The 23,481-nt window shown below is 36.5% G+C and overlaps 1 protein-coding gene across 1 annotated transcript; it reads right to left on the reverse strand.

Annotated features, from left to right (window-relative positions):
• Positions 1-20,901: 20,901 nt before the first annotated feature.
• Positions 20,902-23,337, reverse strand: LOC141399197 (uncharacterized). The gene is made up of 2 exons (XM_073977456.1): positions 22,870-23,337; positions 20,902-21,999 (listed from the first exon to the last, which is right to left on the reverse strand). The coding sequence occupies exons 1-2, from the start codon at positions 23,083-23,085 to the stop codon at positions 21,019-21,021; spliced, it is 1,197 nt and encodes a 398-aa protein (XP_073833557.1). The 5' UTR covers positions 23,086-23,337; the 3' UTR covers positions 20,902-21,018.
• Positions 23,338-23,481: the final 144 nt, after the last annotated feature.

Here is a 23,481-nt window from a genome sequence, read left to right on the forward strand (position 1 = left end):
ATTTTATCAAAATATGACCCCAAGCACAAATCACACATTTTTTGAGATAGGATGCCATATTACTGTCCAAACGTGATTCAAACACCTTCACGATCCACGGATTTGAATCCTATGGGTAATTTATGGAGTATTTTGGAGACGAATATATGAAGTCATAACATCTCTAAAGTATAGGAACCCTGAAAAATGTCTTGCAAGGAGAATGGAGAAAAATGCAGATATCTTGCACCGAAAATTTATTTAAATCTTTGCCAAAAGGGCTAAAAGCTATAAAGGATAACAAAGGATGTCATACCAAAAGCTAAAACCCACAGAAATCCTTTTTGTTTCATAAAACTGTTAGAGTGGATACATTTCACTGTGAGGTAGAAATCGATGTTGTTTAGCAATTTTTATCTTTTTATTTAAATTTACCCGAATTTCGTCAATTTTATTATATTATATTTAAGTTAAGACCATAATGTAAAAATATATAAAAAGAATGAAATCGCTAACTCTTAGCAATCGCATTTTTAATGAAAGAAATTGAAGTGGATACTTTTGACTGTGATTTACTGTACATACAGTGAGTGTCAAAATATTCGGTTTTAAATTTCACCAATAATAACACCTCAGTATTTTAGAAGCCCGTACCGAATATTCAAAAAACCAAATACTTAAAAAAATGTTGGTCCTGTGGCAATTAAAAAATATAGGTAACATGGATCCGTGGCAACCCTATAAGCGAGAATAACAAAGAAAATGTTGTTAACCCTGTTTTCTATGCGTCAAAAATATTCGGTTTTTGTAACTTTTGTTAAATATTTTGACAAAAAACCGGTCAGTATCGAACTTTTTCTGCAATATTAGTATAAATTTCTATAATTGCGAACAGAATCTTTGTTCCTGTGTGCAAAAATATCAGATTTCATAGCAAATTATCAAAATTTAGGGCTAAGGAAAAACGCTATCCTAGAAAAGAGAAAACTGTTTATATTTTATTATAAAAACGGCAGAAATGAAGGGAATTTTTGCTTATTTTTGAATAATTAGTCGAACATAGTTGAAATAATGTGCAAAAGTCACGAAAATACAGAAATAATAGATTTCGTGAAACACATAAGCCAACCAAACCAAGGACTGGGAGGGAAGGTAGAGGAATCTCCTGAAAAATTACAGCTAAACCACCCTTAATTTTCTTCAAATTAGTCACCGAGCCCTAAATGACTTTCAGAAGATAGAAAATATGCACTTACATTCCAAAAAAATCGTAAGGATAAAGCCTTTCATGGCCTTGTAACAGATCACACACCATCGGCTTACTTACATAACCAATAATGTTGTATAAATTTCGCCTTGATGTGCCTTCAAAACTTCATGTACATAAGAAAATTGGTGAAAAGGAGTTAGTTTTGAATGTCTAAGCAGGAAAATCAGTATACCACCAAGTTTCCGGCCTTTCTGTATACTCCAACAAAAAAAGTACGAAGGAGCTTCTAGGAGGCATGTGCTTATCAATGACTTATGATGTGTTACAAGGCCATGAAAGGCTTTATCATTACGATTTTTGTGGAAAGTAAGTGCATATTTTCTATCTCCTGAAAGTCATTTAGGGCTCGTTGACTAATTGCAAGAAAATTAAGGGTGGCTTAGCCGTAATTTTTCAGGAGATTCCTCTACCTTCCCTCCCAGTCCTTGGTTTGGCTGGCTTATGTGCTTCACGAAATCGATTATTTCTGTATTTTCGTAACTTTTGCACATTATTTCAACTATATTCGACTAATTATTCAAAAATAAGCAAAAATTCCCTTTATTTCTGCCGTTTTTATAATAAAATACAAACAGTTTTCTCTTTTCTAGGATAGCGTTTTTCCTTAGACCTAAATTTTGATAATTTGCTATGAAATCTGATATTTTTGCACACAGGAACAAAGATTCTGTTCGCAATTATTGAAATTTATACTAATATTGCAGAAAAAGTTCGATATTGACCGGTTTTTGTCAAAATATTTAACAAAAGTTACAAAAACCGAATATTTTTGACGCATAGAAAACAGGGTTAACAACTTCTTCTTTGTTATTCTCGCTTATAGGGTTGCCACGGATCCATGTTACCTACATTTTTTAATTGCCACAGGACCAACATTTTTTTAAGTATTTGGTTTTTTGAATATTCGGTATGGGCTTCTAAAATACTGAGGTGTTATTATTGGTGAAATTTAAAACCGAATATTTTTGACACTCACTGTAGTTTACTTTTTGTTTTTAATACACATTTATTAAGTGAATTTTTATGAAATTCGCCACTATAAAGCCTTAAGGGCGCTGGGACATTATGTAAATATTGTAATCTAATACATCTGAACAAAACTGAAATAAAAAAAGCAGCCTTCGAAAACACTGAATATAGACATATTTTCGCTGGGCTTATTAGTGGTCGATACGTAGAACCTTACTCTAAAAGACAATAAAGAGTACTTACTACTTACTTACTAAAGTGTAGAACAATGTATGCACCTTTGAGGGTAGACGAAAATGCTCCCATTCCCGCAGCATAATTTCTAGAAGCGCAGCTATCCAGAATAGATGTAGGTTTTGATGAACAAACAACCATTATTTTCAGGGATTTGTTCAATGAAATGCTATGTGTACTAACACTCGATGGAATGGAAGTACAATTATTTGAAGATGTAAAGCGTACAGCATACATTTTCGAAATACAAGGCCTTCTTTCTGATTGGGAACTTATATTAGGCGTTAGAGTTTTAATGATACAGCTGACGCGATAAATATCCAAAATACTACGCATGAAGTATTAAATATCGCCAATAGCATAAACTCTACAATTGTGGTCAACATTTTAGATTACGCGACACCACATATGAAATTGCTGCGTAGGACATTAAACCAATCGTTTAATGAAATGGTGCAAGGGCATATAATACCCATTGCAGTTGATTTGATGCATATACTATGCACAATGACTGTAACCTTCGCTAACAACACAATGATTTTCAATAATATTAGCATATCTATGGAATGTATAAGACTTCCACGTAAAATTCCATACATAAGATCTGACTATGAGTTTCGTTTATTCAAAATAGAAACTTATTCCTCACTCTATAATCAGGAAGTTGTAAATTCACTTGTACACTCCACTAGACCTAGATATCTTGAAACAAAAAACTTTGTAAGTGGCATTATAGATTTAGTAGAGTTAATACAATTGCTCTGTTCCAGAACCTACAAGAAGCTACTACTTTTTACTACGACAACATTTTTTCCTTTATGTTATCGAAAAAAATAGTAAAAATTAGTAGATTCTTGCAGTACTGGAACAGACTAAATATGAGGAATATTATTTCTTATAACAGAAAATGTTAAAATTACAAAGATTCATAGTATTTTTAAGCAATATTGAGGCAAATGCAGCTAGGCCTTGGATAAATATCCTTCTCATATGGGAAACATATGGTGATATTCCGCTAAAAAAAATAACTACACATCATAATGTCGAAGCGTTAATTTATAACATTCGACACAAACACAATTTCACGCCAACTGATACACAAGCATTATATTTGAAGTATAGATCAGATTTGCAGAAGTTTTTAATTTCACAGATATTTTTGGAAAATGACAAGCGAAGCTATTCAATTACTTAAAGAAAGAAAGGATAATGACAATGTGGACAATGGCAAAGGAACCACGACAACCTCAACCACAAATAGAGGAAGAGGCAACTGCAATTATAGACGTAGAGGACGTGGCCAACCTCCTAAAAATGCAGAGTATAAATCAGATGAATGGCGAGGATAATGCGAACGTTCAAATGGAAATGAACAATGGTGAGGATAATGCGAAAGTTCAAATTAACAATGGTGAGGATGATGCGAACGTTCAAGATAATTTGGATATTTTTCATCTGCTGGAACTCCCCTTTTATAATTTTTAAAGAGTTTTTGTTGAATTTTCCATTATAAATTGTTGTTCATTTCATTCAATATAATTTTTTCCATTATAAAAATTTTTTCCATTTAATTAGAAATTAAAAATGTTTGTTTTAATGTTGTTAAAAAATAATACAGTCGTATAATAAAAAATATTTAATAAATACTAATTAATAATAGTAAAAAATATTTATTAAACAATAATACATAATAAATAATAATACATAATAAATAATAATACATAATAAATAATAATACATAATAAATAATAATACATAATTAATAAATAATAAATAATTAGTAAATATAAATAACCGTTGCTGGCCCTTGAAACAGTTTTATGTTACCTTGCATCGCTAATTAGTCGGGATCTGCAAGTGACTATAAATAAAAAATCTTCACATTTGTTTGTGTCGATATGCAATTTTAACATACCGCCAAAAAGCTGATGACTTCCTATAATTTATATCCACCTTCTTATAATAGGTATTTCCATTGATTTGTAACATACATATTTAACCCACTTAGCGCCGAGAATTTTTTTTGCGAGAAAACTTAAAATTTTTTATGAAAACTAGCTGGTTTTAATGTGTCATTATCCAACCGATATGGCTACAATTCGGTATTTTAGTCTCCCTTTGAGGTATCAAATATTTCGGGAGATAATTGTCGGTAAAGGTCCACGTTTTGATGTATCCCCCATAAACCCTACCTCCCGATTTTTGGAGATTTGGTTGTTTTAAGATAATTTATGGTGAAGGATATAAAAGTTCGGTCCGGTCGAACTTAACGCCGTTTTTACTTCTCGTTAACAGAGAGATGTTTCATGGAACACGTTATTTTGCACTCCTAAACATGAAAACATCAGTGATTTATAAAAAATGATGAAAACATAAGTGATTCATAAAAAATGTAGAGTTGGGCAATCTAGTTCCCGGAGCGGATCGATCTTTTTAGTTCCTTTTCCCAAAAGGAACTAGTTCCTTAATATAGTTCAAAATAGTTCCGAGAGCGATATAGTTCAATGAATCTTTCTCTTTCATCGTTCTTTCTGTTTCCTTCGTTCCAAATAGTTCTGAGAGCGATATAGTTCCATGAATCTTTCTCTTTCACCGTTCTGTCTGTGTCCTTCGTTTAAAAATAGTTCCGAGAGCGAAATATATCGTACCTTTTGTTTTCATTGTTTGTTGGAATTGACATAATAATAATAAATGAATTTCAGCAATGTTAGGTGTATGTCATTCATGTTTATTTGCCAATGTAAAATAAGAAAAATTAACGCAACGAAAAAGGATCGACGTAGGTGAGGTGATACATTAAAGGAATGAGGTGAACAAAAGGAACTATATGAACTAAAGGAACTATATAAAAGAAAGAGCTGGATATAGTTCCAATAGTTCCTCATTCGGAATAGTTCCTTGGAACTAGTTCGTTCCGGAACTACACAACTCTAAAAAAATGACTTCAAATTGCTATTGGGTTTATCTAGACTTTGCTGTATTAAAAAACGTGGTCTTGATCGAGTTATTCCAAGCACTGAAGTTAATGTTCATGCCATGCTTCGGCCGCTTTAGTGAGCAATGCACATTTTTAGACGTTCTAGTTATTTATGTTTCAATCGATTTTTGGAATTTCGGTCAAGCGACATTTAACATTATCGGGGTTGTACTGTATTCCAAAATGTGGGGTTGATCGCGCTTTCCTAATTATTGAAGCCAGTGTTTATAGATATTACCTATAATTATAAATTTTTGAAAAATTCGGCTGGCCGCGATATTTCACTTCCATCAAGACAGTTATTACCATAGTATTGCAAATAAATATTTAAACAATAGCTTGGTTTTTTGGCCAATTGCGTGGAAATACGTAGGTCAAATGAAGCGTTATCAGCGTGAACTTACAGATAACAGACAATACTATAACCAAATGTAAAAAACCCCACAAAAATATTCGAAAAAACAGAGTTTTACGTCAATTTTTGCAACCATTTTTTGTGGCGTTTAAACGACCAGTGGCTTCATCTGGGTTAAGAAAGTGGGAGTGGTCGGATCTTACGGTTTGTAAACTTTACATATGTATACAGCACAAAAATAGGACGCAGGGTATAACCCGCACATCCGAAATTTAACAAAATTTATAGCCTTTAGGAATCCAAGGGCCATCCCTGTACATCATCTGAAAATTACATGGAAATCGGTTTAGAAGCTTTGAAGATATAACATATTTAAAAAAGTGGGCGTGGTCGGCCACTATTGTCTATCGAATTAATTTTCAAACCCCGCTCCGCCGAAATTCCACAAGATATATAGTTTATTTTCACCAGGCACCAGGGTTGATATATGCAGCTTATTTTCACCAGAATTATCGCGGTATTCTTTATATACATTCCCTGAAATTTGTACGAAAATCGGCTTAAAAGTTTCAGAGATATAACATTTTAAAAAAATTGAGCGTTGTCAGGTTTTAAGGACCCAAAATGAGTCCCTAGGGTCGGAGACACAACCACAATTGCCTCGCAAATTATCTTTCTCAAAATAGCGTTCTTAAAAAAAAATGCATTGGGGAGGTACTCGGCGGAGCGCGGTGGTTAAGAGGGTAAAGGCCTGCGTACATAAGCTGCTTTGCCTGATTGCCTTGCTTTGCTGCTTCAATAAAAAAATAAAAGAACAAAGAAGACCGACCCAATTTCCAACTGATGGCAACCCAGTTCGAAATTTCGTCTTTATTCTATTATTTTTATTACGTCAGAAATGAAGCAGGTAAGCAAGGCAATCAGGCAAAGCAGCTTATGTACGCAGGCCTTAATAGTTCGGAAGAATTTATTCAATCGTTCATTTCAGTTTAGCTCAAATAGCGTTTTTTATTAAATCAGACATAGAGGAGGTTCTCCGCCCCTCCGAAATTCAACAAAATTTATATTATGTTTTAACCACGGGTCCTCCCTGTGCATTCTCTGAAATTTTCAAGCGGAACATACAAACATACTAAAGGCCTGCGTACATAAGCTTCCTTGCCTGATTGCCTTGCTTTCCTGCTTCATTTCTGACATAATAAAAATAAAAGAATAAAGGAGGCCGAACTGGGTTGCCCTTTTCTTTTTTATTCTTTTATCAGAAGCAAGCAAGGTAAGCAGGCAAGGCAGCTTATGTACTCACCCCTTAACATACACACTTTGTCTTTTATATATTAGATAACAAACATTGGTTATCGGTGGTTAATGCAGCATTAGATGCGATACGTTTAATGGTAAGTACATAATACAAGTGCAGTTTATAATGTGACTGACCCCCAACTGTGCGTGTGTGTGTAAATAATTGATATGCGCCTTGTTGTTTTGGCGCCTGGAAATTCATAGCACAAATGAATGTTGGGTATTTATCAGTATTGGCTTTTAAAAATAGATTTTGTAATAATGGTGTGCTTCTTTTTTCTGGTTACATATGTACATATGTAGCTGAATCCTCGGAAAATGATGTTAGTGAACAACATCTCTTTCAACAATTATTGAGTCAACTATTGCAAATGACATTCCGTAAGGATATAGTGCCTCTAACAATACATGTTTGTTCGGAGATACAGAAAATGCAAGCTAATCATCCACGCGTTGTTATAACCGCTATCAATACCTTGGCTTCGGAGGGTATTGTATTGAAAATGCAGAGGAATATCCAAAATTACTGGATACATTTACCAAGCTGTTTATATCAGCACGTTCTATTGTGCCACCGGCTATTCTAAATCGATGTATCGATAAAGTTTTCTCTTTGGATGCCCATGATAAGGGACGTAATAAATGGCGCTCCCTAACGGTGATGATGTCAACAATATTCACCATCAAAGATGATGAAGATTTTGATGCCTTTGAAACAAAATTAATCATTTGGCGCAATGTCTCTCAAGGCCTTGTCAAGCATTTGAAGGAGAATGCATTGGGTGTACGAGTTAAAGAAAATGCCTTGTTGTTGGAAACGTTGGATACTGTGGCCAGTTCAGGTGTTTGTGGGATTTGCTGGCTCCAAATCAACAAATGCTTTTGATACCGCTTTTTGTTCGTTGTGGCGACAACTTATTAATGCTGAACAGAATGCACCCGAAAGACATTCTTTCATCACCAAAGTACAGGATGTTCTTAAAGAATTACTAAAGAAACGTCACGAAGAAAATGCCTTTGAAGAACTACACAGTCTTACATAAGTATACGTACGCCCCATAAATCTCGGGTTTTAGAAAAAGTAATGATATTTATGAAATTCCAAGTACACAGGTTTATTTCGTCTCACTAATAAACAATATTTAATACAACAAAAGTATATTCCATAATATAAATAACGGTAAATTTTATAAAAACCAAAAAATGATACTTACAAAAGTATACATACGCCCCAAGGAAATATGAGTATTATCGTACAATTTATGGAATTAGCACCAAAATTTATACATTTTATTGTTTTGGCGAATGTGTCTGGGTGTCCGAGATATATTTTAGAGAAAAAAAAAATATAATTTGTGGGTGTTAAGTGCCGTTATTTAATGCCAAACTTCTTGTACAGCTCGTTAAAGCGGACCCTTGCTGATTTCTTTCCGTTTTAGGTATTTGAGTATACAAAAGCCACAATATTAGTGTCAGATTATAGATTTTGAGATCCTAGAAAGCTTTTTAGTTGACCTTGTGCATAACACACCTTCCTGGGTGTCGATAAATTCACATTTTTCCTAGGATATCTCAGGAAGTTAATAGTTTCCTCGGAGTTCTTGGCTCAAATTACATACAGAAGACCTTCAATTGTGTTTTAATATGTTGTTATATAATCCTTGGACACCAATTGAATCAGAAATGTGAAATATTCTTTTAAAAACCTGCTCCCAAAGCATCAAAATATAATCACTACCAAAAAGCATGAAATTTACACTGTGAACAACGTAGTTTTCGTATTATAACCATTACCGTCAATATAGGGTCGGAAAGTATCGGATAATTGTACATTTCTGATTCAATTGGTGTCCAAGGATTATATAACGCCATATTAAAACACAATTCAAGGTCTTCTGTATGTAATTTGAGCCAAGAATTCCGAGGAATCTATTAACTTCCTGAGATATCCTAGGAAAAATGTGAATTTATCGACACCCAGGAAGGTGTGTTATGCACAAGGTCAACTAAAAAGCTTTCTAGGATCTCAAAATCTATAATCTGACACTAATATTGTGGCTTTTGTATACTCAAATACCTAAAACGGAAAGAAATCAGCAAACGTCCGCTTTAACGAGCTGTACAAGAAGTTTGGCATTAAATAACGGCACTTAACACCCACAAATTATATTTTTTTTTTCTCTAAAATATATCTCGGACCCCCAGACACATTCGCCAAAACAATAAAATGTATAAATTTTGGTGCTAATTCCATAAATTGTACGATAATACTCATATTTCCTTGGGGCGTATGTATACTTTTGTAAGTATCATTTTTTGGTTTTTATAAAATTTACCGTTATTTATATTATGGAATATACTTTTGTTGTATTAAATATTGTTTATTAGTCAGACGAAATAAACCTGTGTACTTGGAATTTCATAAATATCATTACTTTTTCTAAAACCCGAGATTTATGGGGCGAGATTTAACGAGCTGTACAAGAAGTTTGGCATTAAATAACGGCACTTAACACCCACAAATTATATTTTTTTTTTCTCTAAAATATATCTCGGACACCCAGACACATTCGCCAAAACAATAAAATGTATAAATTTTGGTGCTAATTCCATAAATTGTACGATAATACTCATATTTCCTTGGGGCGTATGTATACTTTTGTAAGTATCATTTTTTGGTTTTTATAAAATTTACCGTTATTTATATTATGGAATATACTTTTGTTGTATTAAATATTGTTTATTAGTCAGACGAAATAAACCTGTGTACTTGGAATTTCATAAATATCATTACTTTTTCTAAAACCCGAGATTTATGGGGCGTACGTATACTTATGTAAGACTGTGTATTTGATGCTTATGTCGCAGCTGCTACGAATGTACTAAAGACATCAAGAATTTTTCACTTTAATGCAGGACATATTAAAACAACAATTGCCCAAAAAACCTTTGGAGGCTTGTGTGAATACGTTACGCAACACATTGACCGGATTCAAAGCAAACGAAGCAAATGCCCATTTCGAACATATTAAGGCCACCCTTTCGGCTGTGGTAAATTTGAATGCCAAGGGTACCTCTTGCGTTTTGGAAAATAAATTTCTCGATGAATGGAAGAGAGCTGTCATGGATAAATTGCGCACCTCGCTAAGCAAGGAACTATTCCAACAAATGAAGGATGTTGTGAAGGGAAACAGTGATGTCTTTATTGTTGTATCTTCTGTGTGGAGCTATAATCCGGATAAATTAACTGAAAGACAGAAGGAGAAACTTGGCCTTGGTTGTTGAAAAAACAGATACTGAAAAGGCGGTGCTGAGCACGCCGGTTAGTAAAAAATCGTCTTTGAGGAATCAAGGTAAAATTCAGGGAACACCTAAAGAATCGGAAGACAAAGACGAACCCAAGGAAAAGGTGGCCAATACCGAGGATAGTATCATAAAAAGGGTAAGTATAAAGAAACTAAAACATACATGTGAACATATTGTTACGAATGCAACTGATAGGTTCAAGTTAATTTTACGTAGTTACTTTATTTAAGCAACAACAACTACCATGTAGAACTCTCTTAATCATTCGAGTTGTTACTTACCTTTTAATAATGTGCTTTTGTTTGTTTCGCCATAATCATGTAATTATCGTTTAGTTCCTACTTCTTGTATTTCGTGTATTTGTTTTTTTTTTGTTGTAATTACGTCATTACCCAGCAAGCCAATCGTACCGACATCGTAACGAAATCGGAACGAAATTCGGACGATACGCCCGATATCTGATCCGAAATCGTAACGATATCTTAACGAATGTTGTATGAAGTGGTTGACATAATTTCGGAACGAAATGTCGGAGCGACATCGGATCGATTTCGGTCCGATTTCGTAACGAAATCTGAAGAAAATCCTTGGGAAATTCGAAAAGGAAATTTCTTTCCGACATTTGTTCCGAAATCGGTACAAAATCTGAACTATTTCCGCTCCGAAAAATCGTTTAGAAATCGAAACGAAATCTGAACGACGTTGCTTCCGAAAATGTTCAGACTTGTCGGACATCCGACATTTGGTTTGCTGGGTACTGTGCTTGTCCACTTGTATGTATGTGAGTATGGTTGTTCGCTTAGGGGTAGTTTACACTATATGTGAATGTCATATGACACGAAATAAATGGGCCGATTCCGTACAGCGAGGCGAGTCATGTCGCGTCGTCTATCGTCTCTGCGACAAAATTTAAAAAATGCACTACGTACAGCGATAGAAAATAATCGTCGATAACAAGTTATTTTTATTTTATTTTTATTCGTTAGTAAAAATGAACGGCGACAGCTAATTTGTTGTCGCCGGAAAATGAACATTACGGCGAAAAATTTGACGTCGTCGTGCGACTTTTGCCATACGTAATGGAAAAATTGCAACTGGCAACGCGACACGACTCGCCTCGCTGTACGGAATCGGCCCAAAAAACATTCCATATCTACCCAAGCAGGCAATGTGGAGATGTAATTTTATTACATTTTTGCTGGTGTGGACCATGGCACAATTACCAAGGTAGTGGCGTCGTAAAATTTTGAATATGTTATGTCAAAACTTTCTTTATGTTGTTGGGGAAATTACAACAAAAATTATTTTTTTATAAAGGGATTTGACTTTTCATATTCGATCAGCTGGCGTGATACCACTACCTGGTAGTTCTGCCATGGTGTGGACGCACAAAGTAAATGGCGTAAGGAAAATCCCCAATATTGCACATATTAGCGACTATATAATGATGAAAAATTTCATGTCATATGATATTTACATATAGTGTAAACTACCCCTTAGTGCGAATGTGCGTCTGTGTGTTCGCTGCACAGATTCGAGGTGTTGCCAGATTTTCTGGATAATTCAAGACCAAGGAGATTTTGGATATAAATAGCGTTAGGAACGGCAACATTGAGTTAGTTGTGAATTTTATACCGAAGTGTAAACATCGACTAGTAAAGAAGTAAAGTAAAGCTGTGTACTAGCTATAACAGTCAGCTCCGAATAATGCTTGGTTTACATTTAAGAAATCCACTCGATTTCAACTGTCAAATCCATAGGTTAAACGTCAAATGAAATCCAGATGAGATTTCATTTGACGTTTGAGCTATGGAAGTGACAGTTGAAATCGAGTGGATTTCGTATATGTAAACTTAGCATAAGTGTAATAAATTAAATAAAGCATTGTAGAAACATAATCTGAAACGAACCCTGTTTTATTTGGTACAAATCGTCTACACGGAGATTAGTTAAATCTAATTCCATAACAATTGGTGTCAGAAGTGGGATTACGATCATCCTACAATGAAGTTTAAGGATCTACGAGTGGAAGACTTGAAGAAGGAGCTAAGTAAGTTGGAGTTGTGTTCTACTGACAACAAGGCCGAACTACAAAAACGCTTGTTGGAAGAGTTCGAGCGCCGTGGAATGAACATGGACGCATATGAGTTCGACAGTAAGGAGGAAGTCGAGTTATCGGCAAAGGGCGAATCCTGCGTTGAGGAAGTTTCGTCGGTAGCTGACAGTGGAGACGATTTGAAATCAATGCTGGCTATGATGATGGTGGAAATTAGGAAAATATAAGGAAGCTCCATGGAAATGAATAAGAAAATGGAAGAAAATTGTAGAATGGTTGAAGAAAATTCCAGTAAAATGTTAGACGAGATGTCTAGAAAGAATGAAAAAAACTTCTATACTTATGATGGAAATGAAAGCAGAAAATTCTAGGATGTTTGAAGAAAATTCAAGAAACTTAAAAGAAGAGTTGGAAGAGAAATCTAGAAAAATTAACGAGAAACTCGAGAACATCACGATAGTGATTGAAAAGAGAGTAGAAAACGTGGAGGTGCAAATTAAAGAGTTGGATAAAAAGATTCTGTCTGTTGACGAGAAATTTCTGGCCCATGACGAGAAATTTGTGAACCTGGAGAAGAAAATGTCGGAACTGGAAATCAAAGGTGGCCCAGTGAGAGCTACTCATAACACGTTAAAAATTAAGCCTCCAGTGTTCGACGGCTCTACCTCTTTCAATGTGTTCAAATTACAGTTCGATACAGTGGCTGCTAGAGATTCTTGGAACGACAACGAAAAGGCGGTATCACTCCTTATGGCATTGAAGGGTGATGCTGCTGACGTATTACAGAGTATTCCTGTCGCTTCTAGAAACAGTTATGGGGATATAAGGGGAAGAATACAGAAGCCAAATGAGACCTTACAGGACTTCGCAACGGAGGTAGAACGTTTGGTGCTAATGACGTATCCAGGAGAAAACCATCCATTGTTGGACCGTATGAAAATCGAAACATTTGTGAATGGTATACGTGACCCCGAGATCAAAGGTGCAACGTATGCGTCACCAAAATCGACATTTGCTGAAACCGTGTCGTACGCCCTTACACAAGAGACGGCAAGAATAATCACCAATCCCCAGACTCACAAGGTCCGCAAACTGGATACCGAGTTCGATGAACCCAAATCTCTTACTAACGAGATCGTGGCAGCATTGAAGCAGGCAATAAAAGAAAGTTATACGGCAGCACCAACTAAGACCAAGGGTAGGTGTCACAATTGCGACAAAATGGGTCATTTTGCGCGTGAATGTAGAGCGAAGGCCAAGCGATCGAGCTCATTGTCACCACGCCCGTCAAGAGAAAATAAAAGAGAGGCTCAACGTTCCATCATCAAAGCATCAAAGTCCATCATCAGATCAGATCTGGCCAAGGGAAAGATAACGTCACTAAATGGAGTCAGACTGCACACAGCAACAGGTGAGCCTGCGGCAGTACATGGAAAGATAACGGTGAGACTAACTATTGTCAATAAATCGGTCGATTACGAGTTTATAGTGGCTGATATCGTAGACGAAGTTATAATAGGCGCAGATTTTATGATTGCCTTTGGTCTTAATCTGGATATGAAAGAACGTGTGATGACATGGTCCAATGTGGAAATTCCATTAAATATGGGCTACGAGGAAAACACACCTATTAGACGTCTGACTACGGAACGTCCAGAGATTATACCGCCTTGTGCCGAAACATTGATATGGGTACCAATGGATGGAGATTGTGGAGTCGGGAAATTGTGGGTGGTGGAACCAGCAGAAAACAAAAATAGTAACATCTTAATAGCGAATGCCCTGGTGAAAAGCAACGATGATGGATTGATTCCAGTTAGAGTTTTGAACCTGTCAGACAAACAAGAACAAATTTGTCAATTTTCCGATGTTGGACAATGTACACCAGCTGAAGCTGTAATCAATTTGGAAAATAACACCGAAAAATCGGCAGCCATGGAAAAGAAGCACCTCGATTGTTACATCAAAGAGTGGACACACAACTTATCACCTTCCGAGAAGAACAAGGCCAAGCAGCTGTTATGGAAACATGCCTCTACCTTTGCGTCTACAAAAGGGCATCAAGGAAGAACATCGGTGGTGAAATAAACACGGCAGACGCAAGACCAATAAAACAAGCCCCAAGAAGCGTTCCACTGGCAAAAAGGGACGAAGTGCAGAAGTTGATAAGCGAAATGGAGGAGAGTGGTGTGATCGAACCATCGTCGAGTCCCTGGTGTTCCCCAGTAGTTCTGGTCAAGAAGAAAGATGGAAGTACCTGATTTTGTGTGGATTACAGAAAACTAAATGATGTCACCAAGAAAGATAGCTACCCGCTCCCAAGAATCGATGACACACTAGACACCTTAGCCGGGACGTCATGGTTATCTACCCTCGATCTGCAGAGTGGTTACTGGCAGGTAGAGATAGCCGAAAAAGATAAGGAAAAGACAGCGTTTGGCATTAACGGCGGTCTCTGGCAATTTAATGTCATGACACCTTTGAAAGGCTGATGGAGCGGGTGCTGAAAGGGTTGCAGTGGAAGTCGTGCCTTATATACTTGGATGACATCATAGTCATGGGACAGACCTTCGAAGAACACCTCACGAATTTAAGGAATGTACAGCAGCAGCTATCGTCTTCGGGTCTAAAACTTAACCCGAAGAAGTGTAACCTCCTCCAGCGAGAGGTGAAGTTCCTGGGGCACCATGTGACGACGGAGGGCATATCGACGGATAGCGAGAAGATTGAAGCCGTCAGAGATTGGCCGCAGCCTCGAAACCTCCATGAGCTGCGAAGCTTTCTGGGTCTCTGCACCTATTACCGTCGGTTTGTCCCCAATTTTGCCAACATTGCCGCAACCTTACACCGACTGACTCAAAAAGGGCAAAAATTTCTATGGAGCAACGACCAGGAAGAGGCATTCCAAAAACTCAAAGACATGCTCTGCAAAGCCCCTCTTTTGGCGTACCCTTTACCCGGTGGTAAGTTTGTGTTGGACACTGACGCCAGTGCATACGGGATCGGTGGTGTCCTTTCCCAGGAAATAGACGGATAAGAAAAAGTCATCGGGTACTACAGCCGAACATTGTCAAAGCCTGAGAGGAATTACTGTGTTACGAGGAGAGAGCTGCTGGCAGTTGTGGAGAGCATCAAACACTATCACAAATACCTGTATGGACAGCACTTCCTGCTAAGAACCGATCATTCCGCTCTGAAATGGCTGCTCCAGTTTAAGAACCCGGAAGGTCAATTGGCCCGTTGGATCGAGAGGCTTCAGAGTTATGACCTATGTATCGAGCACAGAAAAGGTGGAAAACACGGTAATGCTGATGCCCTGTCTCGTCGGCCATGCAAAATTGAATGCAGACATTGCTCGAAGGCTGAAGGCGAAGCAAGTATCATCGATGTCCGGCTACTGCAGGTTGAGTCCGGCGAGGATTGGTCGGCGGAACAAAGAAAAGATCGCACCCTAGGCAATATAATTTCTGCCATGGAAATGGGCGAACGCCCTAGTCGCAAAGAAATAGCGCCCGAAAGCCCCCTTTTAAAATCTTATTGGGCCCAGTGGAACAGTCTACTTCTAATAGATGGGTCCCTACATCGTAAGTGGGAGAGCGACGATGGAAAAACTCACCGTAACTTGATTGTCGTACCAGACTCCAAAATAAAAGATGTCTTGTCAGAGTTTCACGATGGGCCAAGTGGAGGACACCTTGGTGTAACAAAGACTGCTGAAAAGAAAAAGCAGAGGTTCTACTGGGTCGGCTGTCAGAAATCCATTGCAGACTGGATTGCCAATTGTGAGAGGCGTATAAGAGCTAAAGGTCCAACCCGGAAGAGTCGAGGCCACATGCAACAGTATAATTCAGGAGCTCCATTTGAAAGTGACTCTGGGAACCGGAATGTCTTAGTGGTCATGGATTACTTCAGCAAATGGCCAGAGGTTTATGCCATTCCCCACCAGGAAGCCAAGACAATAGTGGATGTGTTCAGCAAGAATTGGATTTGTCGCTATGGTGTCCCATCCGAGGTTCATTCCGATCAAGGAAGAAATTTTGAGTCAGCGATCTTCAAAGAAATGTGTGACACCTACGGAATCAAGAAAACGAGGACAACGCCCCTGCATCCACAATCAGATGGCATGGTGGAAAGATTTAAGAGCAAGAGCATCTACGAAAGGTGGTAGATAGCGGCCAAAGAGACTGGGATGAGCATATTCCAAAATTCCTACTAGCCTATAGGTCGGCCATTCATGACTCCACATCTCGAACCCCAGCCAGAATTTTGATCGGGAATGAATTAAAGCTACCTGGTGACTTGATCTTCGGTGCCACACCAAACCCCGAAACTGATAACGATGAAAACAGTCAAAACTCTTTCAGTGAAGTCCACGATGCAGTACGCCATCGGATAAAAATGGTCAGCAACCGCATGAAGGCGAGGTACGATCGAGCGGCAAATACTGATGGGTTCCAAGAAGGGCAACTGGTACTATTGTTCAACCCACAACGGAAAATAGGACTATGCCCCAAATTACAAACGCACTGGGAAGGCCCCTACAAGGTAGTCACGAAAATAAATGACGTCGTCTATCGCATACAGAAGAGCCCTAAGACATCTACAAAATATTGTTGTGTTGATGTACCGGGTGAAGATAATCAATCCACTGGTGTCATGAGGAGGCACTCTGTTGTAGTTCTCAAGGCGACATTCTGAAATGTTTGAATATTTCTTCACTGCGTAGCGCTAACATTTGTATACCACGATGGCGCCGCATAGCTTGCCATAGACCGGCCTATTGCTCTGTAAGAGGTCAACAAGGTTTCTTTGTCAGCTCCACAGGGACTTTAGGACTTTGTTCCTAATTTTGATCTTGTCGCAAATAGCTGTGGGTATTTGTGAGGACGACTTAAGCATGTTTTGGAACGTTACACCAAATATCTTGGGGTAGTTAGTGTCGGAATCAAGGAAGCTGACTTTCTTCTCTTGCGGCCTTACTGAGAACTACATTTAACGGCATCAGGTAATGCAAATATTCTTTAACGGCTGACTTCAGTATAGTCAGTTGCTAGGGGTTTTTAAATCGAGTTCCATACTAGAGTAGTTTTATGAAATTGCATTAGAGGGGAAATCGATTTAAGAACCCCCAGTTTCATGCACGAATACAAAGCAACTGACAATACGGAAGTCGGCCAATCATTTGGTTGGAAGTGATCGGGATTATTCTATTGCCGAATTTCAGTTTTTTATGGAGGCAGTTCATGTGGTAAACAGTGTTTTCGCAGATTTAGTTGTGCCTATTTACTATTTTTCGCAGGAAACTGGGGCTGTGTTTTAAACGAATCAAAAAGTAGTCCATGGGCTGGATTCTTGTTCTATGAAAATTTGAAATGAAAAATATTTCCTTTATATTTTTTTTCATTTGACAGTTTTTCCCTTTATAAAAGTTTTCATTTCACATTTGCATAGAAACAGAATTGACCCCCAGAACTGGGCAGCAAGAAAGAATCAAGCGATCTGGTTCAAACGTTGTACATTGTTGTATTTCCTTAAAACTTGCATCAACTTCGAAGATAGACTACATCGGTGCTTCAGACAAGAGAGCTGCACCAAATTAGCTATATAGTTATTTGGGAAATCATATATCGCAACAACAGGACCCCATTTATCCACGGTCTCAAACTGCTTCGAAATTTGCTCACTATTGGAAATTTTTATCATTCAGATGGAGGTACTAAAGTAGATCTGTCCGCTAGTTTTTAAAGCCTTATAGCCCGTTTAGACTATACCCTTATACGATGATTAAGGGCATTATCTCGATTTAAGTGCTTAATCCACCCAAATCCACCCTGATTAACCATACAAAATTAAAACAACAGGCCTATATCAATAATGCCAATTCTTTCAAAAATGGTTGAATATATTATGAAAGATCAAATGCTTGGCTTCATTAATCAGAATTCGTTGTTACATGAGAGTCAACATGGATTTAGGAGTAATCGTAGCACGACATCACTTCTTGTTGGTTTGACTGACAATATAAGGAATACAGTTAGTGCTGGAGGGTGTTGTGTTTTACTGTCACTGGATTTGGAAAAGGCCTTTGACAAACTAAATCATGCCAAATTGGTTAGCAAACTGCATAGTTTGTATAACTTTTCGTCCTCGGCTTGCAAGTTAATTTTTTCTTATTTGTTCAATAGACGTCAGTACGTCTGTTGTAAAAATAATGTTTCTCGTATGCTTCCAGTGAGTAGTGGTGTTCCTCAGGGGTCTGTTCTTGGCCCGCTGTTGTTTGTGATGTATGTCAATGATTTGTTGAGTTGTATTAATAGTAGGAATTGTATGTCGTTTGCTTTTGCTGATGATGTGCAAATTTTGTTTAAAGGAGAATTTGTGTTTTTGGATGTTTTGCAGTCGTCGATTGATTTTACTGTGAATATGCTGGTTACTTGGTTGTCTTGCAATGGACTCTCCATCAATACTCAGAAAACTAAAGTTATGTTCTTCGGAAACATGCAAGAGGATTTAATAAGTGTTTCCATCTATAGTACTCCTATAAATGTTGTAAGCTCTATGAAATGTCTTGGTTTGTTTCTTGATAGTGGTTTGGTGTTTGATGTGCATGTGAATTCTTTGGTGTCCAAGGTGAACTTTATTCTAAGAAAGTTGTACTGTTTGGACTTAGCTCTGCCTAAGAGCATTAGAATTCAGTTGGTCCATGCACTGATTATGCCTCACTTTTTGTATTGTGTTGAGATTTTTGGGGGTAGTCCGGGATGTGCTTTGCGTAAGTTGAAACTTTTGTTCCATAGTGTTATGCGATATGTGTTCTGTGTTAAACGTCGTGATCATATATCTCCTTATGTGAAAGAGTTTCTTGGGTGCACGTTTGAAAATTTTTTGAGTTTGCGGTCTATGTTATTCTTCTATAAGGTTTTTATGTTGAAGACCCCTTTATGTGTGTTGAGTCTGTTCACGTTTTCTCATTCTGAGAGGAACAAACAGATAATTGTTCCGCAGTTGAATCCTTTTTTGGAAAAATCGTTTTATGTTAGAATTTCGCGTGTTTATAACAATCTGCCACCATGTCTCAAGACATTTAATTCCTCCTTAAAATGTTACAAGAATAAATTATGTGCTCATTTTAATCGTAATCAAATACAGCGTTCACAAATGTTGCCTTAGTTTGTAATGATATATTGTTGCATAGCTGATTCTATTAATGATTATTTTGTTATATATTTTCATTTCTTAATTTACATGCTTTTGCTTTTATTTATGTTTAATTCTATTCATGATATGCTAAGAAATATTGTTAGATATAAGTATCTGAGAGTAGTTATTGTATAGCTGTTTTTGGAACCGCTCATGGCCCTATGGGCTAGGTTACTGTGTTTGTCAAATAAAAATTAAATTAAAACTTTGATTTGTTTTAAATCAAAAGTTAAATCGAAATATTTTGATATACAACACTGCTTTTTGCTCCTAAAAATGCAACTATTGCAGTCTGTACCAAAATTGGCAACTATGTTCATGTGTCGTTTATTTACTAGGGTTATGACTTTATGACCTTTTTCTCAAAAATGATTTCCTGTAGCGAGAGTGAATGAACTTTTGCCTATTAATGCCAATTCTTTTTTTCCAAAAAGCTCATCTATAAAAACTTTAAAAGCTTTTTGTGAGTATGCTTTTTTCTATCGAATCACCTTGTAATTAAGATTTTATCTAATCTTATGCAAAAGCTCATCCAAATATGACACAGGGATATGAGGTTGTAAAAAAGTCATAACCCTATTATTTACATTTTTCAAATAACTGTAAACACAAACATAGAAAATATATTAAATAAAAATAAAATGGATGTAGCTTTAATTTAATATAAATTGTAAAGAACATATTTTTTAACTTCTTATAGTCTTCTTATAGTTTAAAGTCAAACTCAAACGAGATCAGAACGTGAAATGTGGTGATCAGAAAGAAAAATAAATGTAATTTTTGTAAAATTGTTATTTTTGCTAATATACTTATGTAGAAATTTCTCGATATTGTTTCTTTTTTAAAGTCAACTCCCTGATGATGATCATAGATTATGATCGAAATATCGGAAGAATAAAAAATCAAAAATAAAAAACAAACTTTGTTTTTATTTTCACCTGACCTCGAGCCAAAATAAACTATAAGAAGATGAAAAGTCCAAAGGTCAACAATAATTGTCAAAATAATCATATTTTTTAACAATTTGTCAGATTATTTTTTGCAGTATTCCATTCCATTTTTAATTTTCAATGCAAATTCGCGTATGTATACGTAAACAAAGATCAGCTGACTGACATCTTATATCATTTTAGACTAGTCTAAACAACTAGGATTTGAAAGTTGGATTTAGAAATCGTGTCGATTTAAAATGACTAGTCTAAACGGGCTATTATTAAATAGATATCCAACCTAAACCGAAAATAAAAAGTAGTCAATTTAAGTTTCAATGTTGGAGATTTATTTTAACACTTAAATGCTGACCGCCATACCACGTCTACGTATAAAACATACAATTATTTCTAAATATGTTTTGCACTCCACCTCCAGCAGCTTCAATGCAACGAAGTTAAATTTAAATTTGTTCTTGCTTTAAACTTATCATACCATCCGCGGCTAGCTTCAAAACTTTCGAAACTTGCATCGGCACCACATTTTGATGTTGGGTAATTCTTTCTAAGTTTATTAAAAATTTCCACAGCTTTCTTTTGAATGTGTTGCGTCCTCAACCTTCTTCTCATTCGTTGTTGTTTTTCTATCCACTCGCAAAGAAGTGATTCCATTTTTAACAATATCGAATTTCGAATTTTAGTGACTTGTGTGGTGGATTGTTTGGGGCTGACAGTTTTAACATAACCTTCAATTTTAAGGACATCCCGATTACAAATTGTACTAACTGAAGATTGTGAAATTTTCATACTTCTGGCAATTTCTACAGGCTTTTCGCCAGACTTAAAACGTTTTATTATGCTTAGCTTTTGTTCTAAAGTAATTTTTTTACGCTTTTTTGGTTCAATCGTCAAATCTTCCATAGCATCTGGGTGGGAAGAAGTACCACTATTCAAAGATGATTCTGCACTCAGCGGCGCAAAGTCCATTTGTTGTCCATCTGTTGTAGAAGGTTTATGCGCACTATTGGCATGCTTTTGCAAATTCCTCTCAGTACTATAGGCCTTGTTGCAGATATCACATATATATTTCTTCGTTTCGTTGTGAACTTTCGTGTGACGTATTGCAAATTTAAGCGAATAAAAGCTACGTTCACATACTTTACATTCATATTTATTATCGCCATAAATATCTAAGACGGTTTCTAGTCTTTCATCGTAGATGTTATTTTCTCTATTTATTTTATTTTCTCTTACTTCTACATTGGAAAGGTTTTCACCGCCGTCATCTATTTCAAATGATTGATTTTCCTGAGATATATCTTCATAGTTTATTGATTGTTCAATTAATTCGGTTTCTGTTGCTTCGAAGTCTAAACAAGGCTCAGATTTTATTATCAATTCCTCATCGGCTGTTTCGTGGACCTCCTGAAATAAATTAATTTAATGGGGAGTTACTAGTTACGTTAAAAATCTAAGATCTTCTATTCCATAAAAGATTTCAACTGAGATCCTTTACACCATAAGATACCTCAACTAAGGTCCGAAATTCCATGGGAGACCTCAACTGAGGTCTTTTATTCTATACGAGACCTCAACTGAGGTCTTGTATTCAGTGGGATACATCAACTGAGGTTTTCTATTCTATGGGAGACCTCAACTGAGGTTTTCTACTCTATAGGAGACCTTAACTGAGGTTTTCTGCTCTATAGGAGACCTTAACTGAGTCTTTTTTTCATGGAAACCCCAGCGGAGGTCTTCTATCCCACGGGAGACCTTAATTAAAGTATCTTATTCTATGGGAGACCTCAATTGAGGTCTTCTATTCCATGGGAGACCTTAACCGAGGTCTTCTATTCTATGGGAGATCTCAACTGAGGTTTTCTACTCTATAGGAGACCTCAACTGAGGTCTTCTATTCTATAGAAGACCTCAACTGAGGTCTTCTGTTCTATAAGAGAACTCAACTGAGGTATTCTATTTTATAGAAAACCATAACTGAGGTCTTCTATTCTATAGAAGATCAGAACTAAGGTCTTCCTTTCTATAGGAGATCTCAACTGAGGTCTTCTATTCTATAGAAGATCTGAACTAAGGTCTTTCTTTCTATAGGAGATCTCAACTGAGGTCTTCTATTATATAGAAGACGTCAATTGGAATCTTCCGTTCTATAGGGGACCTTAACTGAGGTCTTTTCTTCCATGGGGACCTAAACTGAGGTCTTCTGTTCTATAGGGGACCTCAACTGATGTCTTCTATACTAATAAATCCTTACCACCAACTGTAATAAATCCTTACCATCAATTCACGGTCATCAACTCCTTCCTTGTTGCCATCTTCACTATTTCGTGTATCCACAATTGAAATGTCCACAATTTTATCTTCTTGATCACCACCACCAGTGTCTCTTAGCATTCCATATAAAATTTCTGTATTCTCCAGTGTCAATTTACGAAAGTCGCCATAATCCAATAACTTGTTCAAACATAAATGACACAATAGTTTTGGAAACATCTATGGTTGTTATCCACTCAAACAATTGACATAACTTTGGTTCCAATAAATTGTCGTAAATTCCTTCATTTGTATTTTTGAGAGGTTCTAAACATGCTCGGCATAGATTCTCTATGTTTCTAGGATTTTTTAAACTCATTTTTATATTGGCTACTACTTTATTTAATTTAAAAAATCAACAAACAATTTTTGTTTACTTCTTTCTATTAACGGAGGAAACAGATGATGACTGCCAAACAGCTGTTTGTCAGTGTTGGCATTTTGTTCTTTGAGGAAAAAGTACAAACGTGCTGTTTTTTCTGTTTTATTTTATCTTATAGTACGTTTACATTTACGAAATCCACTCGATTTCAACTGTCAATTCCTTTCTTAACCCTGCGTTTACACATGACAGGA

This window comes from Musca autumnalis, unplaced genomic scaffold (assembly GCF_047663935.1).
Source record: "Musca autumnalis isolate F117 unplaced genomic scaffold, ASM4766393v1 scaffold_3, whole genome shotgun sequence".
Taxonomy (NCBI): Eukaryota; Metazoa; Arthropoda; class Insecta; order Diptera; family Muscidae; genus Musca; species Musca autumnalis.